The sequence below is a fragment of the Ochotona curzoniae genome, unplaced genomic scaffold, assembly GCF_017591425.1.
Source record: "Ochotona curzoniae isolate NIBS_2020 unplaced genomic scaffold, NIBS_Ocur_1.0 contig_2692, whole genome shotgun sequence".
NCBI classification, from domain to species: domain Eukaryota; kingdom Metazoa; phylum Chordata; class Mammalia; order Lagomorpha; family Ochotonidae; genus Ochotona; species Ochotona curzoniae.
In genome coordinates this window covers 769334-787132 of record NW_024465556.1, presented here as the reverse complement: position 1 = coordinate 787132, position 17799 = coordinate 769334, and the positions used below count along the sequence as shown (strand labels likewise).

The 17799-nt window shown below is 42.9% G+C and overlaps 1 protein-coding gene across 2 annotated transcripts; it reads right to left on the bottom strand.

The window, feature by feature from the left end:
- Positions 1–1224: 1224 nt before the first annotated feature.
- ACTA2 (actin alpha 2, smooth muscle) lies at positions 1225–17261 on the bottom strand. 2 transcript variants are annotated; one of them, XM_040975751.1, is made up of 9 exons: positions 17215–17261; positions 13298–13443; positions 11895–12023; positions 8420–8530; positions 7543–7627; positions 6416–6577; positions 4840–5031; positions 3475–3656; positions 1225–1512 (listed from the first exon to the last, which is right to left on the bottom strand). In XM_040975751.1, exons 2-9 carry the CDS (start codon positions 13424–13426, stop codon positions 1369–1371), a joined length of 1134 nt encoding a protein of 377 aa, XP_040831685.1. In that variant the 5' UTR covers positions 13427–13443; positions 17215–17261; the 3' UTR covers positions 1225–1368. The 2 variants fall into 2 exon arrangements, with proteins under 2 accessions (XP_040831685.1, XP_040831686.1); XM_040975752.1 differs by lacking the exon at positions 13298–13443 and having other exon boundaries at positions 17215–17255.
- Positions 17262–17799: the final 538 nt, after the last annotated feature.

Here is a 17799-nt window from a genome sequence, read left to right as displayed (position 1 = left end):
ATATCTGACTTTCCAACAAAAATAAAATAAATCTTAAAAAAAGAAACAGCAAGCTCCTAACACTGCATCCAATAAACAAGGCATTGAGTAGGACTCCATAATTACCAAAAGCTGCAGTTACTCACCCGTGAAGATGCAGCAGTCACATCAAGTCCACAGGGCTATTGTAGGACAAGAGATCCTGACACAGCACGGCCCAATACCTGCTTGGTGGCAAGCTCCCAGGACAGGTCAGCTCTCATTAGCAGTAGTCAACCTAATTAGCTACAAGACCAGGGAGGACTAGGGAAGCCTGAATTTTCTAGACCAAATGAGCACAAAATGCTGGGCTCTCTCACACCTCGGGGTGGCTGATGACTGCTAGCCCCACTTGGACATTCACAAAGCAAACAAGCTGGCAAGCCACCACACATGCCCAACGGACCGGGCAGAAAAGCACACAGAACCTTAAATCCTTAAAGGCAGAGAAGGCCTTTTTCATACCTTTGTAGCTGCCAGACTGTATGTTTCTAGAACAGCCGCAGTCTCCTCATGAGCTGGTAGTAGGTTCCCCGCAATGGAGCACATGAGAGACGATAAACGGGTGGCCTTGCAAAGCAATGCTCTCCCCCACAACCTGTCTGGTGGTGAGCCTGTCTCCTTGTGTCCCTTCCAGAGGGAGAGACTGTTCAGAAGAGAAACAGATGGCCAAGGTGTGCAGAAATTTCAAAGTAGTGTTTTCCAGTGTGTTTAAAACGAAGACGATAATAAGCTTAAAGAACTATAGCTTTACACAGAATGTGAGTCATACCTTATGTGGAAATCACCCAAACATATGTATATAATGGTGTGAGTGCAGTATGAAAGATCCGATGTTTTAATAAATGTATAGTTGTTTACCTATATACATTCACACATAATATATACAATTGTTATATACAATTGTTAATTTTATTTAGATCAATTAGGCTACCAATTCTGGGGTATGAGTGTCAGTATAACCACTCAGAAAGTTTTGAAGTCAGTGTGGACTAGCCTTTTTTAATATCCCTGTGTGTGGTCAGATTCTTTGCCTTTGAAGAGCTGAAATGGGGTTTTCCAAATTAATTTAGCTAACTTGCATGTGAAAACCTCTCTAACAGTGTCATATCCTAGGTGTACCACTAGAGGGAGCCATTCTCTGGCAAGTGAGATCAACCTACTATAAGTGATCAGCTGGACCTTGGTCAGAGATAAATGCTGAAGTTACCGGCAGCATATTTCAGATTTATTAAAAAATACATAAGTAATGAGTCAGAGCTTTGGCTAGACATGACTTGGAAAGGAACTGAAGGCAGTATTCCACAAAACATTCACAGTTGTGGGCTAGAAACAGAGCAGGGAAGTGATTTAGAAGCATTTGCGGTGGACAATGGAGGGCCCGGCTTCATCGTATTCCTGTTTGCTGATCCACATTTGCTGGAAGGTGGACAGAGAGGCCAGGATTGAGCCACCAATCCAGACAGAGTATTTGCGCTCAGGAGGGGCAATTATCTGTTGGTCAGGATGAGAAAGAAAGACTGTTAGGGCAGGAGGACGGCTCATGGGTGTTCTACCGTGGCCCACTTTCTGCAGAGAGCAGGGGCATACTCAGCACAAGGGGCTGCAGAGCCCATGGGTTTAGAGATCCTGCAAGGAGCATCTTTGCTTTCTGGCTTCCTTCGTGCCATCTACTGCAAACCATCTGTGACCCCTCTTCCATGTTCCCTTCTCCCCAGATGCACCATTGGGCATGGAGGGGCTCAGGACCAGCCTGCTGGGATGGTCATTCCGTTGGGATGACTTTTCCATCCAGCTGCACTGACCCACCATAGACCAGATGTGGTCAGGCATGCTCATGTTTCTGAAATAAATGAAAGGCTTTGACACAGAGAACTGTGAGTTGGGTCCAGCGTCTCATCTATGTGGGAACCCGCAAAGCAGCCAGAGTTGAACTGTTCCAAATTCCGTGCCACACTTGAGTTCTTGAGTAGAAGTGGGTACTTTGGGCAGCAGACAGTGTGTTTCTAAAATTGCAGTGGAAGGTTTAATGTCTGTTTATGCCCCCAAACTTTGCATTTGTGTTTAAATTACCATTTCCTGAACAGGGACTGTGGCTTATTCTATGAGGCATGATACGTGCTAAACATTATATATACATATTTTCACTTAATTCCCAGAATCACCTTGAAGATTTTTAAATATTAAGTTACTGGCATATTCCATTTGGAGAAAGTGGAGACTGAGAGGGGGATGATAACCATTTGTACTGGCTCTGTCAGTTACTGACCCATTAGTCAAACTTGGACCCTGCTGGTGTTAGGTTTTGTTTGAGAAAGACCTGTTTATTTTGTTGGATGTATTCAGATTTCCAGAAAAGCTGCAAAGATAATATATGGAGTTTCTATATGTTACTGACCCAGCTTCATTTTCCTCTAAGTTGTTGTCTTATTGTCCCAAGCTTTTCAAATTGATCATTAAACTCTCTCACCACCTGGGACCCCAAGTTTCATGTTCTTTTTCTATTCAAGAAAACGATATGAAGAACCATGAATTGCTCAACTCTAACTATGGGCTCTCTCTACTGGGCTGAGTCCAGGGAGCCTGGAAACTCGCATCCGAGAAACATGAGCCCTTCAGAAAACACTCTCCTGTCTTCCTGAATTCTCACAGGGCAGGACCCTTGTGCCCGTTATTGAGAAAGAAACGGCATGTTTCATTCCAGCAGGCCGTTGGGTGGTAGCTGCACGCCTTTCCCCGAAGACAGATGGGAGTGCAAACAGCAGAGAACTTATTTGACTGCTCTGTACTTGAATTTGCTTCCTGTGTTGACCCAAAGCGTTCCCACACGGCTTTCTGATTTCAGAGAACGCTAGCAGCCTTTGAGGAGCCATCGGCCACAAGCCAACCTGCCTCCAGAGAATCCTCTGCATATGACCTCTGAGTTCCCTCTGGGCTCCCCAGGTGGCTCAGGGACCGCACTGATTACTCTGGAGCCCATTGGTGCTTTCACGAACCTCCATCACAGGTGGGCCAGGCAAAGGGATGAAGACAGGATCGGGTTCTGGACACCTGAGAGGTAATCATGTTTAGTAGCCAAAGAGTGGGACATGCCTCTGAATCTGCAAGAGTTAAACTGCTTCAAAAACACATCTAGATTATCTGTGTTTTAAAAGACTGGGATACGCCTTTAAGGGAAAATAACAAAATGCCTGTTCTTCAGAGATACGGGCTCTGATGACATTGATAGAAAAGGATAAGGTCTCACAGACTACATTTTGCATCGAGTAATTCTGTCTCTTATGAACTATATCGACTTACACCCCATGAAGAATGGGACATGTGCACTTTGGCCCACTGTCTAGTCTTAAACCCATGAGTCATGTGACTAAGACATGACCTCTGAAGAGCCCTGCATGTGTGGCTATGGAGCTGACACTGCCGACGGTGCAGCCCGAGTCTGTCTCTATCGCATACCTTGATCTTCATGGTGCTGGGTGCTAGGGCAGTGATCTCCTTCTGCATACGGTCGGCAATGCCAGGGTACATGGTGGTACCACCTGAAAGCACGTTGTTGGCATACAGGTCCTTCCTGATGTCAATGTCGCATTTCATGATGCTGTTGTAGGTGGTTTCATGGATGCCAGCAGACTCCATCCCTACGAAAGAGACACGGGCAGGGGTCTTGGTTGATGGAGATGGATTGTCTGAATTTATATCAACCAGGTAATCTTATCTTGAACAAGGCCAGGCAGCCCTATTAGCCTGTACTCCACCCCTCTGGGACCAGAAGGGCCTTGTCAGGCTCCGTGTCCTTCTGTCCCCCATCTGGCAGCATCTCCAGGAGGGGCTACAGCTTCTATCACTGACTGTCTAATAGACCCACTGCTGTGTGCGATTCAAACAAGGCACAAAACCTTCAGGTTTTCTGCGGAAGTTTCCAGGCTCATCTCCTGCCACGGTCATTGTGCAGAAAGCTCCTTTCTGTGGCTGTTGCGCTACAGTTCTTGCTGACTCCTCAGAAAGGAGTTTTATCCTAGTTGGACAGTCTCATGTGTTCCAAGATTACTAATATATTATTTTGTGTGAACTCTGTTAATTTTTGATGTGGAACTTTTAAGAAAAAAAACTCGAGGGGACCCTCCATGTTTTTCAGGGAAGAAATAACAAGAGTAGTAATATTTTATATTTAATATCACTATTAATATAGCATAATACTATCCTAACTAGCATTTATTTCCTGCTTGTTTTTGTCTGGCACTAGGCTAAGTTCTGTGTATCTGTCTCATGGCATTCTCACAGCCATCCTGTGATAAAGGCACTTTTACAGTCTTCATTTTATACGTGGAAATCTGACGTTGGGGAGTTTGGATGACTTTGCCAAGACTCTAAGTGTAGAACAAAGATGGAAATCTAAACTCCCTCCCCTACCCTAGGAGATCCTGCCTCTTTCAGCAACTCTATCAACTCTTTTGAAGTCCGTGCAAAAAGTAGCAACAGGCTCACTTTGGGTCCTCGTCCATTTTCTCTGCCCCCTCTATTCCCAAGCTCTCAGCACTCTGCACACACTCCCCATCCATCCGAGTGACCCTACCATGTCCTTAGCACAGCACTATTTAATTCTTGCACTGTACTCAGTAGCAGTTTCATCTTTAACATAGCATTTTACTAGAAATAAAACACCTTTCCTGTCCTTCTGTAATTTTTTTTTCACCTTGAAACTATGATACTCATTTACTTTCAGAAACACATTTGGTTTTGGTGCTCCTGGTGGCCAATGGCTGGCTGGATATGGGGCAGTAGTGTGTTGTCTCTTCTCTAGATGGGGTCATGGCTGCCTACCAATGAAGGAGGGCTGGAAGAGGGTCTCCGGGCAGCGGAAACGCTCATTCCCGATGGTGATCACCTGCCCATCGGGCAGCTCATAGCTCTTCTCAAGGGAGGAGGAGGATGCTGCCGTGGCCATCTCGTTTTCAAAATCCAGAGCTACGTAGCACAATTTCTCCTTGATGTCCCGCACAATCTCACGTTCAGCTGTCAACCAGATATGGGGGAAAAAAAAAGAGGTAGAAAATGTTAGCATTTGCACAGGCGGCCAACACCCATCCACCCTACTTCAGTCTCTCCCTCAATCCATCTCCCTTCCCAAAAACTGTGTCAGTTCAATCTTCTGTATTCCAAAGTTCACAATGGCCATGACCCTCTAGGTTTACCAAGGTGCTTCCTGCCTTCTTAGTAGCCCCTCACACACTGCAGATCGATAGTTAACACTTTATGGAAAACGCATGGCAGTAATAAAATGAGTTAGTTAAAGAAAGTTCAAGTAGGGGAACCTTTCTCCACAAAAACTTCCTTTTCCAGGGTAACTTGATGGCACCTGGTTTAATTGTCTGTAACAGTTATATTGGATTTTCAGGTGACCAGGAGATCTTAACCCTGAATCAATTCTTTAGAGGCCCCACGGTTTTAAAAAAAACTTGCAAGATCCATGTTGCCTGGCTCAGGTAGAGCCTAAATCAGACTCTTGGCACACCTGTCACCTTCCAGAAGGCAGAGGGAACAGCTCAGGACGAGCCTGGTCTGGAAGTTCTGTAGACTTCCAGCCATGTTATAGACATGAAAGAGGCAGGAAGGTATTTTTCCCACTCCTGAACGCTACAGTTCTATGCTTCTGGCTACTGCTGAGTCCCCTGGGAACTTTGAAGAGGTGTTCTGGGATTCTTTATAGATGGCGGAGCAGAAATGAAATTAATTAAACTCTATACCATTAGAAGTCTATTGGTGACAAGTAGGCAGGCAGCTGGAGCCAAAGGCACTAAAGACATCCAGTTATTTCTAGCTATGTCTGATGCTGCCCTCTTGTGGGGCAAGACTGGGTAACTCGGGCTTAGAGTCTGCTAATGATTGAATTCTTTGTTTCATGCAGTAACTCTTGTTTTGTTTCATTTAGTACTCGTAAGAACCATGTGAGGCAGGAATGGCTACTGCCATCATTTGACAAAGGGACCATAATTTAGTCAAGTTCATGAACGTAGCTGAAGTTACCAAGGTAGTGAATGGAGGAGTTGGGACTCAAGTCCTATCTGGAGCTTTATGAAGACTGCCAAACATCACCCCATACTACACTCAGTCTCTGCACTCTGTCTTGTCTCTGTGTTCATGAAGGGGATTAGGAATTGTTAAGCAATAAAAACTCTGAACGGCTCATGACACCAGATGACTGCTCTTTGAGGAAGCATCAGCAACAGCAACACAAGCCAAGTTTTTCTCTGTGTGTTTGATTCAAGCCTCACCGTTTTCCAGGCTGTCCCATCCCTCACTGGATCGTTACTATGGTCCTGCCAGGTCTTTTAAATGGCACATTGCCCTACAGCCTCCATTTGCCCTATAGCCTCCTTTGCTCTCCCGCTGGCCTCACCAGTAGTCACGAAGGAATAGCCGCGCTCGGTCAGGATCTTCATGAGGTAGTCAGTGAGATCTCGGCCTGCCAGGTCCAGACGCATGATGGCATGGGGCAGGGCATAGCCCTCATAGATGGGCACGTTGTGGGTGACACCATCTCCAGAATCCAGCACGATGCCTGGAGGGAGGGTTGGACATTATAATGTCACCACCTTGGCTTATATGGAGGCACTTGCTGATATAGAAGCTGTGGGGGAGGTGAAACCTCCTAATTGAAAGGACAGAAAGTATTTAGTAGGAAACTTGAGGCAGGACAGGACTTAAAGAAGCTGGAAAGAGGCAGAGCCGGAAAAGGGAAACAATTGAAATAATCCTGCCAGAAATAGAAGTTTCCAGGCTTATTTTGAAAGGTGATATGGAAGAGTTATCTGTAACTCCATGTTTAGTACAGCTCAATTCACAACAGCTAAAATGTGAAATTAGCCCAGACATCCATCAATTGATGGCTGGATAAGGATGATATAATGTATATACACTATAGAATACTACTCAGCCATAAAAAGAAGGAAATTCTGGTTTTGGAAAAAATAAATGGATGTAGCTGCAAGCTATTATGCTAAAGCCAATACCCAAAAGACAAATATGTTTTCCCTGATTTATGGTAAACACTTTACAAAGTACAAAAATGTAATATATATGAGCAAAAGTAACATTTTGAAATTTGTTTACAGCCATTGTCCATACTTTTGAGAAACAGTGGTTTTTCTATTTACTATTTATTGAATTTTTTTTTACTTAGTGGAGAGTTCAGCTTGTACTTTTAGAAGAAGATGAAAGTATGTCATTATAAAAATTAAAAGAAAAATCAGAAAGAAAGGAGAAAGAAACGTGGCAACATGGGAAAGGGGAGGGTAGAATGGGAAGGGGCATTATGGTCTTTGATGAGTATAAATGAACTGCATGAAATTTGTTGACCTTAGATAAATACTTTCTTTAAAAGGCAAAGGTGTGTCAGGGCTTGGGTGGGCCCTGTGAATCCTGACTCACTTCTTGTCCATCACAACCCACATGCTTGTAACCATCAAACCCCACAGTGGGGGTGGATTCATTAGTCAAGGGTCCCCATTCCTCCCAGCCACCTACCAGTTGTACGTCCAGAGGCATAGAGAGACAGCACCGCCTGAATAGCCACGTACATGGCTGGGACGTTGAAAGTCTCAAACATAATCTGCAAAAATCAATCCAGAGAGCTAAGTTAGTGATGTTTCCAGTCCTTCGGTGAATGGTCAGGAGAGAACGTCATGGAAGGACACAGATGGACCTGCCTGACTCCAGACCAGGGCAAAGGAGAACAACAGCAAGCCTGGTCCCTTGTGGAGGGGAGATTGAAGGTATGAATGCACAGACCACCACATAGCTGAGCTCATGGAATAAGGAGGGATGAGGCAACATGCATACAAGGCCCGGCCAGAGGTTCAGAGAATCCAGCCTCCAGCTCTGCCTCTGACCCTGACTTGAGTGAGATCTGGAAAACGCATCCTAAGTAAGGGCTGGCTAATGTGGGCTTCATTCCAAGTCTCTCATCTGCAAATGGAGAGGGGCTTTGAGCTCGGTGGACTCTCAGGCTCTTTCTAAGTAGACAGCTCAAGATGTATTAACTGTAGTGAAGCCAAAAGGAAGAGAAAGGATCCTGTAGGATTCACATTTATGACTCTTCTAGGCCAGAAGTTCATGCATCAGTTCCAGGCTCTTCCGCGTCCAGCTATTTGACTTGTGAAAATCACTTGACGTATCTCAGTCTTGCGTTTTTCATTTGTACAGTCAGGATAGGAATACCTTCTGACTCATATTATCAGGATTTAAGGAGACAGTACATGTAAAATGCTTAGCTTACTGGTTGACCACCGCAAATGTGGGATTGAGGTTAGATAGTACTTACTAAATTCTCAAAACCAGAAACTGGCTGACTGATGGGCTTTGACCCACACTCAGAAGTGATGGACATGGGATTAATGCTTACCTGAGTCATTTTCTCCCGGTTGGCCTTGGGGTTCAGGGGTGCCTCAGTAAGCAGGGTTGGATGTTCTTCAGGGGCAACACGGAGCTCATTGTAAAACGAGTGGTGCCAGATCTAGTGAGTGAGCAAACAGAATGGAAACACAAGGATTTGATGTGGTGGGCCAAAACAAACCACATGAAGCCAGCACCAAATGGAATGTTGGAAGTTCTCATTATGAAGTCCACATTTTTATGAATTGAAGTATCTTACCCAAGGATTCACCTCTAGTTAATAATAGAGGAAACACCCAGAATTAGGTCTGTAAGTAAGATGCTGTCATGATAAAGCATGTTAGCTCAAATCTGGCATCAGACTCAGTTCAGATACTTCCTGGTTATATGAGCTTAGGCAAGTTTTTAACCCTTTAGCCCTCTCAGTTCCAATATCAGCAATAGTAAGATGAGTATGAGAGAAATTAACATTTATCTTTCTGTGATTTCAATGTGGTGACTATAGAGTAGCTATTTAGTTCAGTGCCTGTTCCACCTATATCTTCTTTATCCTCTCCCTCAATCTTAATTTATGGGGAAATGATTCAGTTTGGTAAATAAAAGGACAAACAAATGTATACTTGAGTGATTGAATGAAGCAGATCTGAATGTCAAGTCGCCACCCTTAAGGACTCGGGAGAAATCACCGTATGTAGTCTGTCTAGGAAAGACAGCAGGTGCCCTGCCCAGGACTGGCAGGAGTCAGCTTCCAGTCAGGGGAGCCCCTCCGGCACCTCTATAAAAACACATGCCTTATGTAATGTGAGTGCGTACTTTGGGCATTAGTATATTCAGCAAACACTTTAACTCTTGATGCCCGAAAGACCATTATAAAAAAGGGAAGAAGGAATTAACCTTCAGAAGCACAATATTTTCCATCAATACTAGAAATCTTAGATTAACCCCAAATGAAGCCAAACAAAACACATACACACACACACACACACACACACACACCCCACAAAAATCCAAGAACTTGTGGTGGAAGTTTATAAATGAACAAGAGCAAGGTCAACTTTAAAGACTGTCTTGTTTCAGTTCTTTGGTTTTGAATCTGTGGTTTCTAGAAAGGAAATGGCCCTGTCCCTTTGATGGATGGAGTACAGTGAAGACAGGGCAGGGATAACAGCGGTGGGATGGGAACCATGAAAGTGATTTCACAATCCTTGGGCAACCCAAGGCAGGGTGGCTAGGAACTGCTCCCCAATGCCTGTCCTCTCTCTTCTTTCCACAGGCTTGGATGTTCACTTGAATAAACATGCACTCTCGCCAACGAGGAAAAGCAGAAGCATCAGAATGTTCACGCCATCTTGCCAGTCATATTTCATTTTGTGGTTATCCTGAAACATCATGTTCAAAACCACAACCCCTTCTCTTTCTTTTTTTCTTCTGTCTTTCTTTCTCTTTCTGAAATGAAAATTTCAAATTGGGGTTTTATTTTTCCATTTTAATAGTGTTGCTTAAACAGCATGCGTTCTCGATGATGTCAGCTCTATGTAATGATTTTTCAAAAAGAAACACTTGTTTATTTTCTTAAACAAGTTACAGAAAAAGGGAGAGACAGAAAGTGAGGTTTTCTATCTACTGGTTCACTCTCCAAATTGCTGCGATGGCTAGAGTTGGGTCAGTCCGAAGCTATGAGCCAGGAGCCAGGTGTCCCACATTGGTTCAGGGGACCAAGGTCTTGGGCCAGTTTCTGCTGCTTTTCCAGGTTCATTAGCAGGGAGTTGGATTGGAAGTGGAACGGACAGGACTTGAACTGTCACTTATACAGGATGCTGGCACTTCAGGTGGCAATCCTGTTTGCTGTGCTACAGTGCTACCAAAGCAATTCCTAAGCAGTGCTTTCCCGCTAAGATTAACACAATTCCCTCAGTGTAAACTGCAATCTGACCAAATCCAGCTAAATTAATTTCTAGAGGGATAGAGGCTTAAGCATCATTACTCAAAATTCTTTAATTTTCATTCATTTTGAAAAGGAAGCACGCATGCACACACACACACACACACACACCCATGAAGTGAGAGAGATGGGATATCTTCCATCTATAATCTTTCCCCAAGTGCCTCTCAGAACCACAACAGGGCCAGGCTGAAGCTGAGAGCCAGGAGCTTGACTGGGATCTCCAACATGGGTGACTGGAGCACACATTGAGCCTCTATTCCAAGTGGTGACTTACCCACTGTGCTGTATACGCACCTCTGGGTTTTTCTTTTAAATTGATTTTATGGTGCTGTAAGTTAAGTGCTCATGTAGGGTTCCAGCTTCTCAGGCTGGAGGGATGATTGAATTCTGGGTTTTCCACCTCCCAACAAGCTTCCTGATAAAGCGACTGGGAAAGCAGCAGTGCGCCTGAGGACTTGGGTCCCTGCCGCTTGTGGGGAAGATCAGGATGGAATTTCTGTTTCCTGTCTTCAAGCCTAAATGTTATAGATATTTTAGGAGTGAACCAGTAAACAAAAGATTCATTCATTCTCTCTCTTTCTCTTTCTGTTTTCCCCATATGTTTGTCTCTCTCTCTCTCTCTCTTTTTCTGTCACTCTATCTTTTATAACATAAGTCTTTTGAAAAATAAGTAAGTAAATTGATAAGTATACATATGTGTGGTGGTTATTTGGGACTGATGTGTGTGTGTGTGTAGCAAGCTGTTAGATAAATAAAAGGCCAACTGCGATTATTTTAATATCTTTTGCTGCATTTAAGCAACTTTACATAACTTCCCCATTATTTCTCTTCCTCCTGTTAAAGATTTTCGTGACAAACAGCAAAATCCTAACTTAAGGCCTCATTAACTTTTTCATAAGAATTTGGCAAATAAGGCTTTAGTGGGACATAAAAAGGAGACTTAGAGTATTTAATACTTTTCAGTTACATTTCACTTCAATGTGTCAAGGGACAGTGGCAATTCCCTGTATATGGTGAAAACAAACAAACAGAAAAAGGAATTAGGCTTGAGTGTTCAGGGTGAGTGACTGAAAAGCTTGGGCAGTGGGCTGGCTCAGGTCACTCCCAGCATTTCCGTTTGTCTCAGGTTGTACTGCACTGAGTGTGCGGCCTTCCAGCTACGGATGAAAGGGAAAGGACAGTTACTTCTTGGCAGCAGCTCACATGATATCAGTCCTGGGAAAATAATCCAGTTGACAGAGACCACAGCCTGTTAGTTCTGCCCACTGGCAGAAGGCTATATCTCATTGCCACAATTATATTCCTCAACTTAGTTTATAAACACTGCTAGGCAAGGAAACTTATAAAACAACAACAGCAGCACCAATATTGTTTTCCCTAGGGAGTAGAAATTCATAACAAACATTTCCAAATAAAAGTGCTGTTGGACAATTTGAACCACTTCTTTTCCAACCATGGCACATTTTTTTTCTCTCCATGAGGGGTCATAGGGATTGACTGTGTGTCCTGAGGACTTGACCTGCAGAAAACGTCCTGGTACCTTTTCCATGTCGTCCCAGTTGGTGATGATGCCATGTTCTATCGGGTACTTCAAGGTCAGGATGCCTCTTTTGCTCTGTGCTTCATCACCCACGTAGCTGTCTTTTTGTCCCATTCCCACCATCACTCCCTAAAATGGTTCAACAGATTAGAAGTCAGTCTCTCTGAAAACATGAGAATTGATTATATCAACGCACAAAGGAGGAAATAAGTGAGCTACAAAGTTTCTCTTTTGGTACCAGAAACACTATAAAGGGCCCTATCTTGAATATGCCCTTTAGCAATGTTTCTTTAGTTGATGGGAAACTTACATAAAGGCGACTTCAAATGATAGGTCATGTTATGGACAGGGCAAATTTACACTGAGTTAGCTTTTATGTTCCCCTGTTGGGACAAAGATCATTTCTGCTTTGTACATCATGGTAGCAAGTTTGCTGGCACATATGTGGCTCTCAACAATGTTTGCTGAAAGAATCTATAGTTTTTGTAGTATAATATATATAGTATATATATTAATTATATGACATTTTGGCTCTTGTAAATAGTTGAAATTATATTTTTAATATTGTCATACACCTGAAAGCATGTGACTGCTGTTTTCTATATTAAATATATAAATAAGCACTTGATGCTTTATTTCTAAGAGACAATTCCTGTCAATTACTGTTAAGACATTGTCTGAATTAGCCACCTCTATTTTTAAAATACTGAAGTGAATGTGAAAAGGACCTTCTTAATGCTAGCTTTGTATTGCACTGGAATGACTGTTTTAGAATTGTAAAACAGCCGTTACTGCTACAGGGCCAGAAAACATTCATTTATGCAAAACTTGTCCTTTGCACCGAGTTCAACAAAGACCCAGAAAGACGTCCTTCATAGAAGAGTTTTATTCTTATGAATTTATTGCCAGTTGAGACCTAAACATCAATCACATAGACTCACTCCGGAAAAACACATTTTTGATGCAAAGGAGAACTTCTGAGTTGAAATTGTTGGTTTTTACTATTAACATTTTATTTATACATGTAAAATTATCATGTGGCTCTCCAAATTTATTTTGTTGACAGCTAACATATGAAATTACGTACAGTATCAATACTTGCATTCATCTTGTATCAAGCTTTGTGAGTAGGCTTTTATTTTAGTTTCTTTCCAAAAAGTGGCTATGGTATATTATCACAATAACTTGTAAATCTTTATGGTTATGATGATGATGATGATGAAAGTAATTGTATGACACAAACAGGACAATTGAAAAGGCACAGACTTTCCGTCTGATAACCATGTGAGATTGGCCTTGACTCCTACGCGCCTGCCATCATGAGTATGTTCTGAATAAGCTTATAGAATCTCTGGTAGGAGCCACAGGCAGGCATTCTCTTTTTTAATCATGAGTTTGCTCACCTGATGCCTGGGACGTCCCACAATGGATGGGAAAACAGCCCTGGGGGCATCATCCCCGGCAAAGCCGGCCTTGCAGAGCCCAGAGCCATTGTCGCACACCAGGGCAGTGCTGTCCTCTTCTTCACACATAGCTGCTTCTCAGGATGCTGCAGGGAACAGAGAGGAGAGGTCCAGCTGCAAAAGAGCACTTGCCCTGCTTCCCTCGGCCCCTTCCACTCTGGGATGAGCGCCTGTCCTCTGTTCTAGCTTCCTACTGCTGGCAAGTACCTAACACAGCATTTATCTCAGGGCTTCGACAGGCTGAAATACTTTCAAGTTTGTACAACCAGCCTTTAGCACTGTGACTGGCACATCACATGGTCTCGGGAACACTTTAAATGTGGACTGAGGGAGTGAATGAATGACCTATAGAGAAAAGGTTAGGCCTCAGACCAGCGCTTTACAGAGGCGTGTCACCTAACATTTAAGAAACAAGTATCAACTCAAATTCATTTTTCTAGGTATATAATAACTTCTCAGAATTGCTCCAAAAAGCCAAATTTTGAGGAATGGGCAGCATAGGAAAGCTTAAAAGTGTTAAAATATCCAATATAAATAAATAAATAAAACCTTTCTGGATACTGAGACCTTTCATTTTTATCTTCAAAAAAAACATTAAAATGGATCAAAACATCCTAAGATGGTTTAAATTTTAGTGATCCTGTCTTGCTGCATTAATAGAAGTCATTATTAAGCTAAAATCCAGTAAGGGATGGTGAGTAACCAACAGCGCACTGCGTAGTAGAATATTTTCCTACCAGTAAGAAAAAGAAGTAAAATGATAATAGTACAATCTTATGTAGGGATGATAGAAAACAGAAAGTAACATTGTGTGATTCTAATAAAACGAAATTTTCATGTATTAACTGGAGACTGATGTTTAGTACAAGATTCTGATTGGGCTTGCTTTCAACTGGGGGAGAACACAGGTCTTTTCCAATGATCTTGCCTGGGTTCTGCCATAGTTTCTACATTTCCTGAAGTCAGCATGTGCTCCTTTGGTTATATAATTAATATTTTAAATAACTCATACTTAAGCTTGGGAACTTTGACAAAACTTGAGAAACTAGAGCAGAAGTACTGATTTACAAAATTAGAAGAAATTTCCATCCAAGGCTTTTTTTTTTTTTTTTACAAATGGAAACACCCAGGGAAATGTTCAAAGGTACACAGAGAACCAGACACCAGGTACCCCTGCACTGTCACGAATCTTTCCATTTTCTCAAGCAGGATTTAGTGAAAATATTCTGTAAAAAAAAAAAAATGCTTAGAATTCTTTGCCTGGCATTTAGATATCAGGGGGAATTGAAGTTGAGGAAGACACTTGATTCAAATTCAGATCTAGGATTTTAAAAGTTCTCCCAATTTAAAAAATTCTAGTTTTTATTTATATAAAGGGAATAAACTACATGCATTTCATTTATGCAGTTTTACAAGCATAATACTTCCTGCTATCCCCTCTTCTTCTTTTCTGTAAATTTTAATGACATATTTTAATTTTCTTTATGATCCTAAATTTAGCCCTCTAATAACTAAAGAATTCAGCAAGCAGTAAATATAACATTATTATGCCTAGTGGGAAAAAAAAGAGAAATGATTCTTTTAAGGTGGTTTCTGGGAAGTTGAGAAGATTTAAAACAAACAAACAAACAAACAAAAAACATTGTCCCTAGAGTTCTGTCATTCTGCTCTGAGAAAATTAAGGCTGCATCTTTGCAGACACCTGGAATATTCCTAATGGTATTCTTTGCAAAGAATGCGTACCTCAACGGAGATGATACATTTTAAAATCAGGACATGTAACATTATCTCCAGTGGGTAGGCCAGGAAATCAAGGCTCAGGGAACTGAAGTGACATCCAAGATCCCCCAACCAGTAACATTTGGATACTGGAGGAGGTGGAGTGCTGGGACTGCGAATTTGGACTTTAGAGTCAGAGTGCCTGGGTCTAAACTCAAGTTGCGCACTCAGAAGCAATGTGATTTAGTCAGTTATTTAACGTCTTTAAAGTTTTCTTAACTATAAAACAGTAATAACATTAGTAGGTGCTTTGGGAGGTTGTGATTCCTAGTCATATGCACATCATACTTCCTGAATAAATTTCTACTTTAACTTCATTATGATTACTATCATTGCGTGGATCTTTCTCTTACTACCATTTGCTTTCTTTAACACTGTCCCCAGAACACTGAAAATCTGCTAGTTCCACTAATAAGAATAACAAACGGGACTTAGAGTGATTTTCCCTTTCCTTTCCCACCACACCCTTTCCTTCCCCACACTGAATTAGGTTTGGCTTCTTTCCAAGGAGATCAAGATGCGTTAGGAAGCAGAAGTATAAAGCAGGCAGAACAGAGCAGCTGTGAAGGGCAGGGCACCGTGAGAGGCAGCCTGCTGCAGGGCTCAGCAGGTCCTGTGGATGTGCTGGGCTTGTCCTCCCAACTGTAAGGAAGGATCAAATGTGGGGATTGAGAGTGGTCTCTAAAAAGGGAAGGTTATATCCCTGATATTTTAAGGGGGGGTCAGTGGTGGTTTGGAGGCAGTATTTGAGTAGACATAAAAGCATAAATGACAATCAGAAAACACAGGTGACCAACAGCACCAGCAAGAAAGTATAAAAAAAAAATCAAAATTCAGTCAATGCATTTATATTTGCTAAAATAAAACAAAAGTCCAGGGAGAATGTTATGATCTCTAAGAAGAGCACTGCCATAGAAAAGCAGTCTTTGTATTCCTGGAGAGAGCTGGCTCAGTGGCCTAAGAATCTTATCTAACCTGAATGAGCAGCTCAGTTTGGCGCAGAGCATTTCCTAATTAGGTAAAACATGTTCAAATGGCTGCTTTTGTAACTGCACCCGGGTCAGGGGGTTTGCTCTGACTAGCATGCATCTTGAGCCAAAAATGAGTAGTTAGTGGGAGGGGAGGGGGGAGAACATTACAGTTCCCAGCTAGCTGGTCTTGAAATGCAAACCATATTTAGTCATGAATCACAAAATGGAAAGAAAATCTCCGCATGAAAACTCCGGTCCGATTGGAGTTGCCAAACTGGGATTTCCAGTGAAGTTGAGTTCAGGACGGCTGGCTGACTGCACAGTATCACTGGCCTCATCCAGCAGAAGGGAATGTCAGACTAAGGAAAATGCAAACCAGGCATCCCTTTGGCTGAGACACACAGCTTGCAGATGCAAGTTTTGTTCCCTTCTGCTTCCTCTGCAGAAAAAGATGCAAGCTAGAGGCTTGCCCTGTGCTACTGCAAAGGACAAATGATGCAGATTCTAACCTGTAAGCTCACAGATAACACGCAGATGAAAGAGTCCCAACGTGAGATAGCACCAATCACAGCCAGGGGAACTCAGACATAAAAAAAACCCCGGCAATTTCAGTTACAATTAGACAAGGCACCTACCCTGTCTGCATAATTAAAATCCCTTTCCAGACATCTTCATTATAGCAAACAGTGAGATCCAGTGAAAAATGCACACTGCAAATCAGAACCACAAACAAATCCCTGGGTTTCTAATGCCCAATAAAAATAAATGCATATTCTACTGCCAATAGCTCAACCTCATCTCTATGATGTGCCTCAAGACCTGGACCATCACTTGAGTAACAACAGATTTCACAGATGAAGTGTACCAATGCCAGTTCATTCCACCTCCCAGTCTACCTGTGCCGCCATACCAAGGTGGCTATTAACCTTGACTTTAATGTCAGAGTGTTAGAACTAAAAGCTACCGTCATTTTAGTAATACAAGCCCCATTTAAAATGTGGAAATACACACAAGTCCAGCCAAGCCCCTGCATTGACGTCTGATTACACTGGGTAACAAAGAGCTGCTCCACTCTCAGAGTCACTTCCTGGGGCTTGGGGCACTTACCCTGACGGTGCTGGGCTGGGCTTCTCCACTCTGGATGGGTGGTGTTCAGGGAAGCAGAACACTCAAGGATTTTATAGCTCCTTGGTCTGTTCCCCTCCCACTTGCTTCCCAAACAAGGAACCAAGACAGACTGGAGCCCGTTGCTCAGTCTAACACAGCCATATAGGGGCCTGAGCACAAAACTCTCTCATCTGGGTGGCCGAAGGCCTGGGTCTCATCCACTGCATTCCAGGGCTCGGCTCATGAAACGGGAGGCCGCCTGCTCAGCTGTCTGTGGGAGATAAACACGCAAAGCCTTCAGAACAGCTGCTGCAACGCCCAGAGACCCTAGGCTAGCGTGAGGGGACCCATGTAGTCAGGCTTTTGGCATTCCTTACAGCACACCACCAGCCTACTGTCAAGCTGGCTTCTCAGACCTCTGCTGAATTGACTGAGAACAAATGCGTGCTGCCTCAGTCTAGCAGGGACTTCTAAGATCTCTCCTACAAATGTGACTTGCTTAGATATGTAGAAGGAGAGATTTTTGTTTGTTTGTTTGTCACACTGTTTATAAATTCAGTCCAGGAGTGGTGCTAATGGAAATAG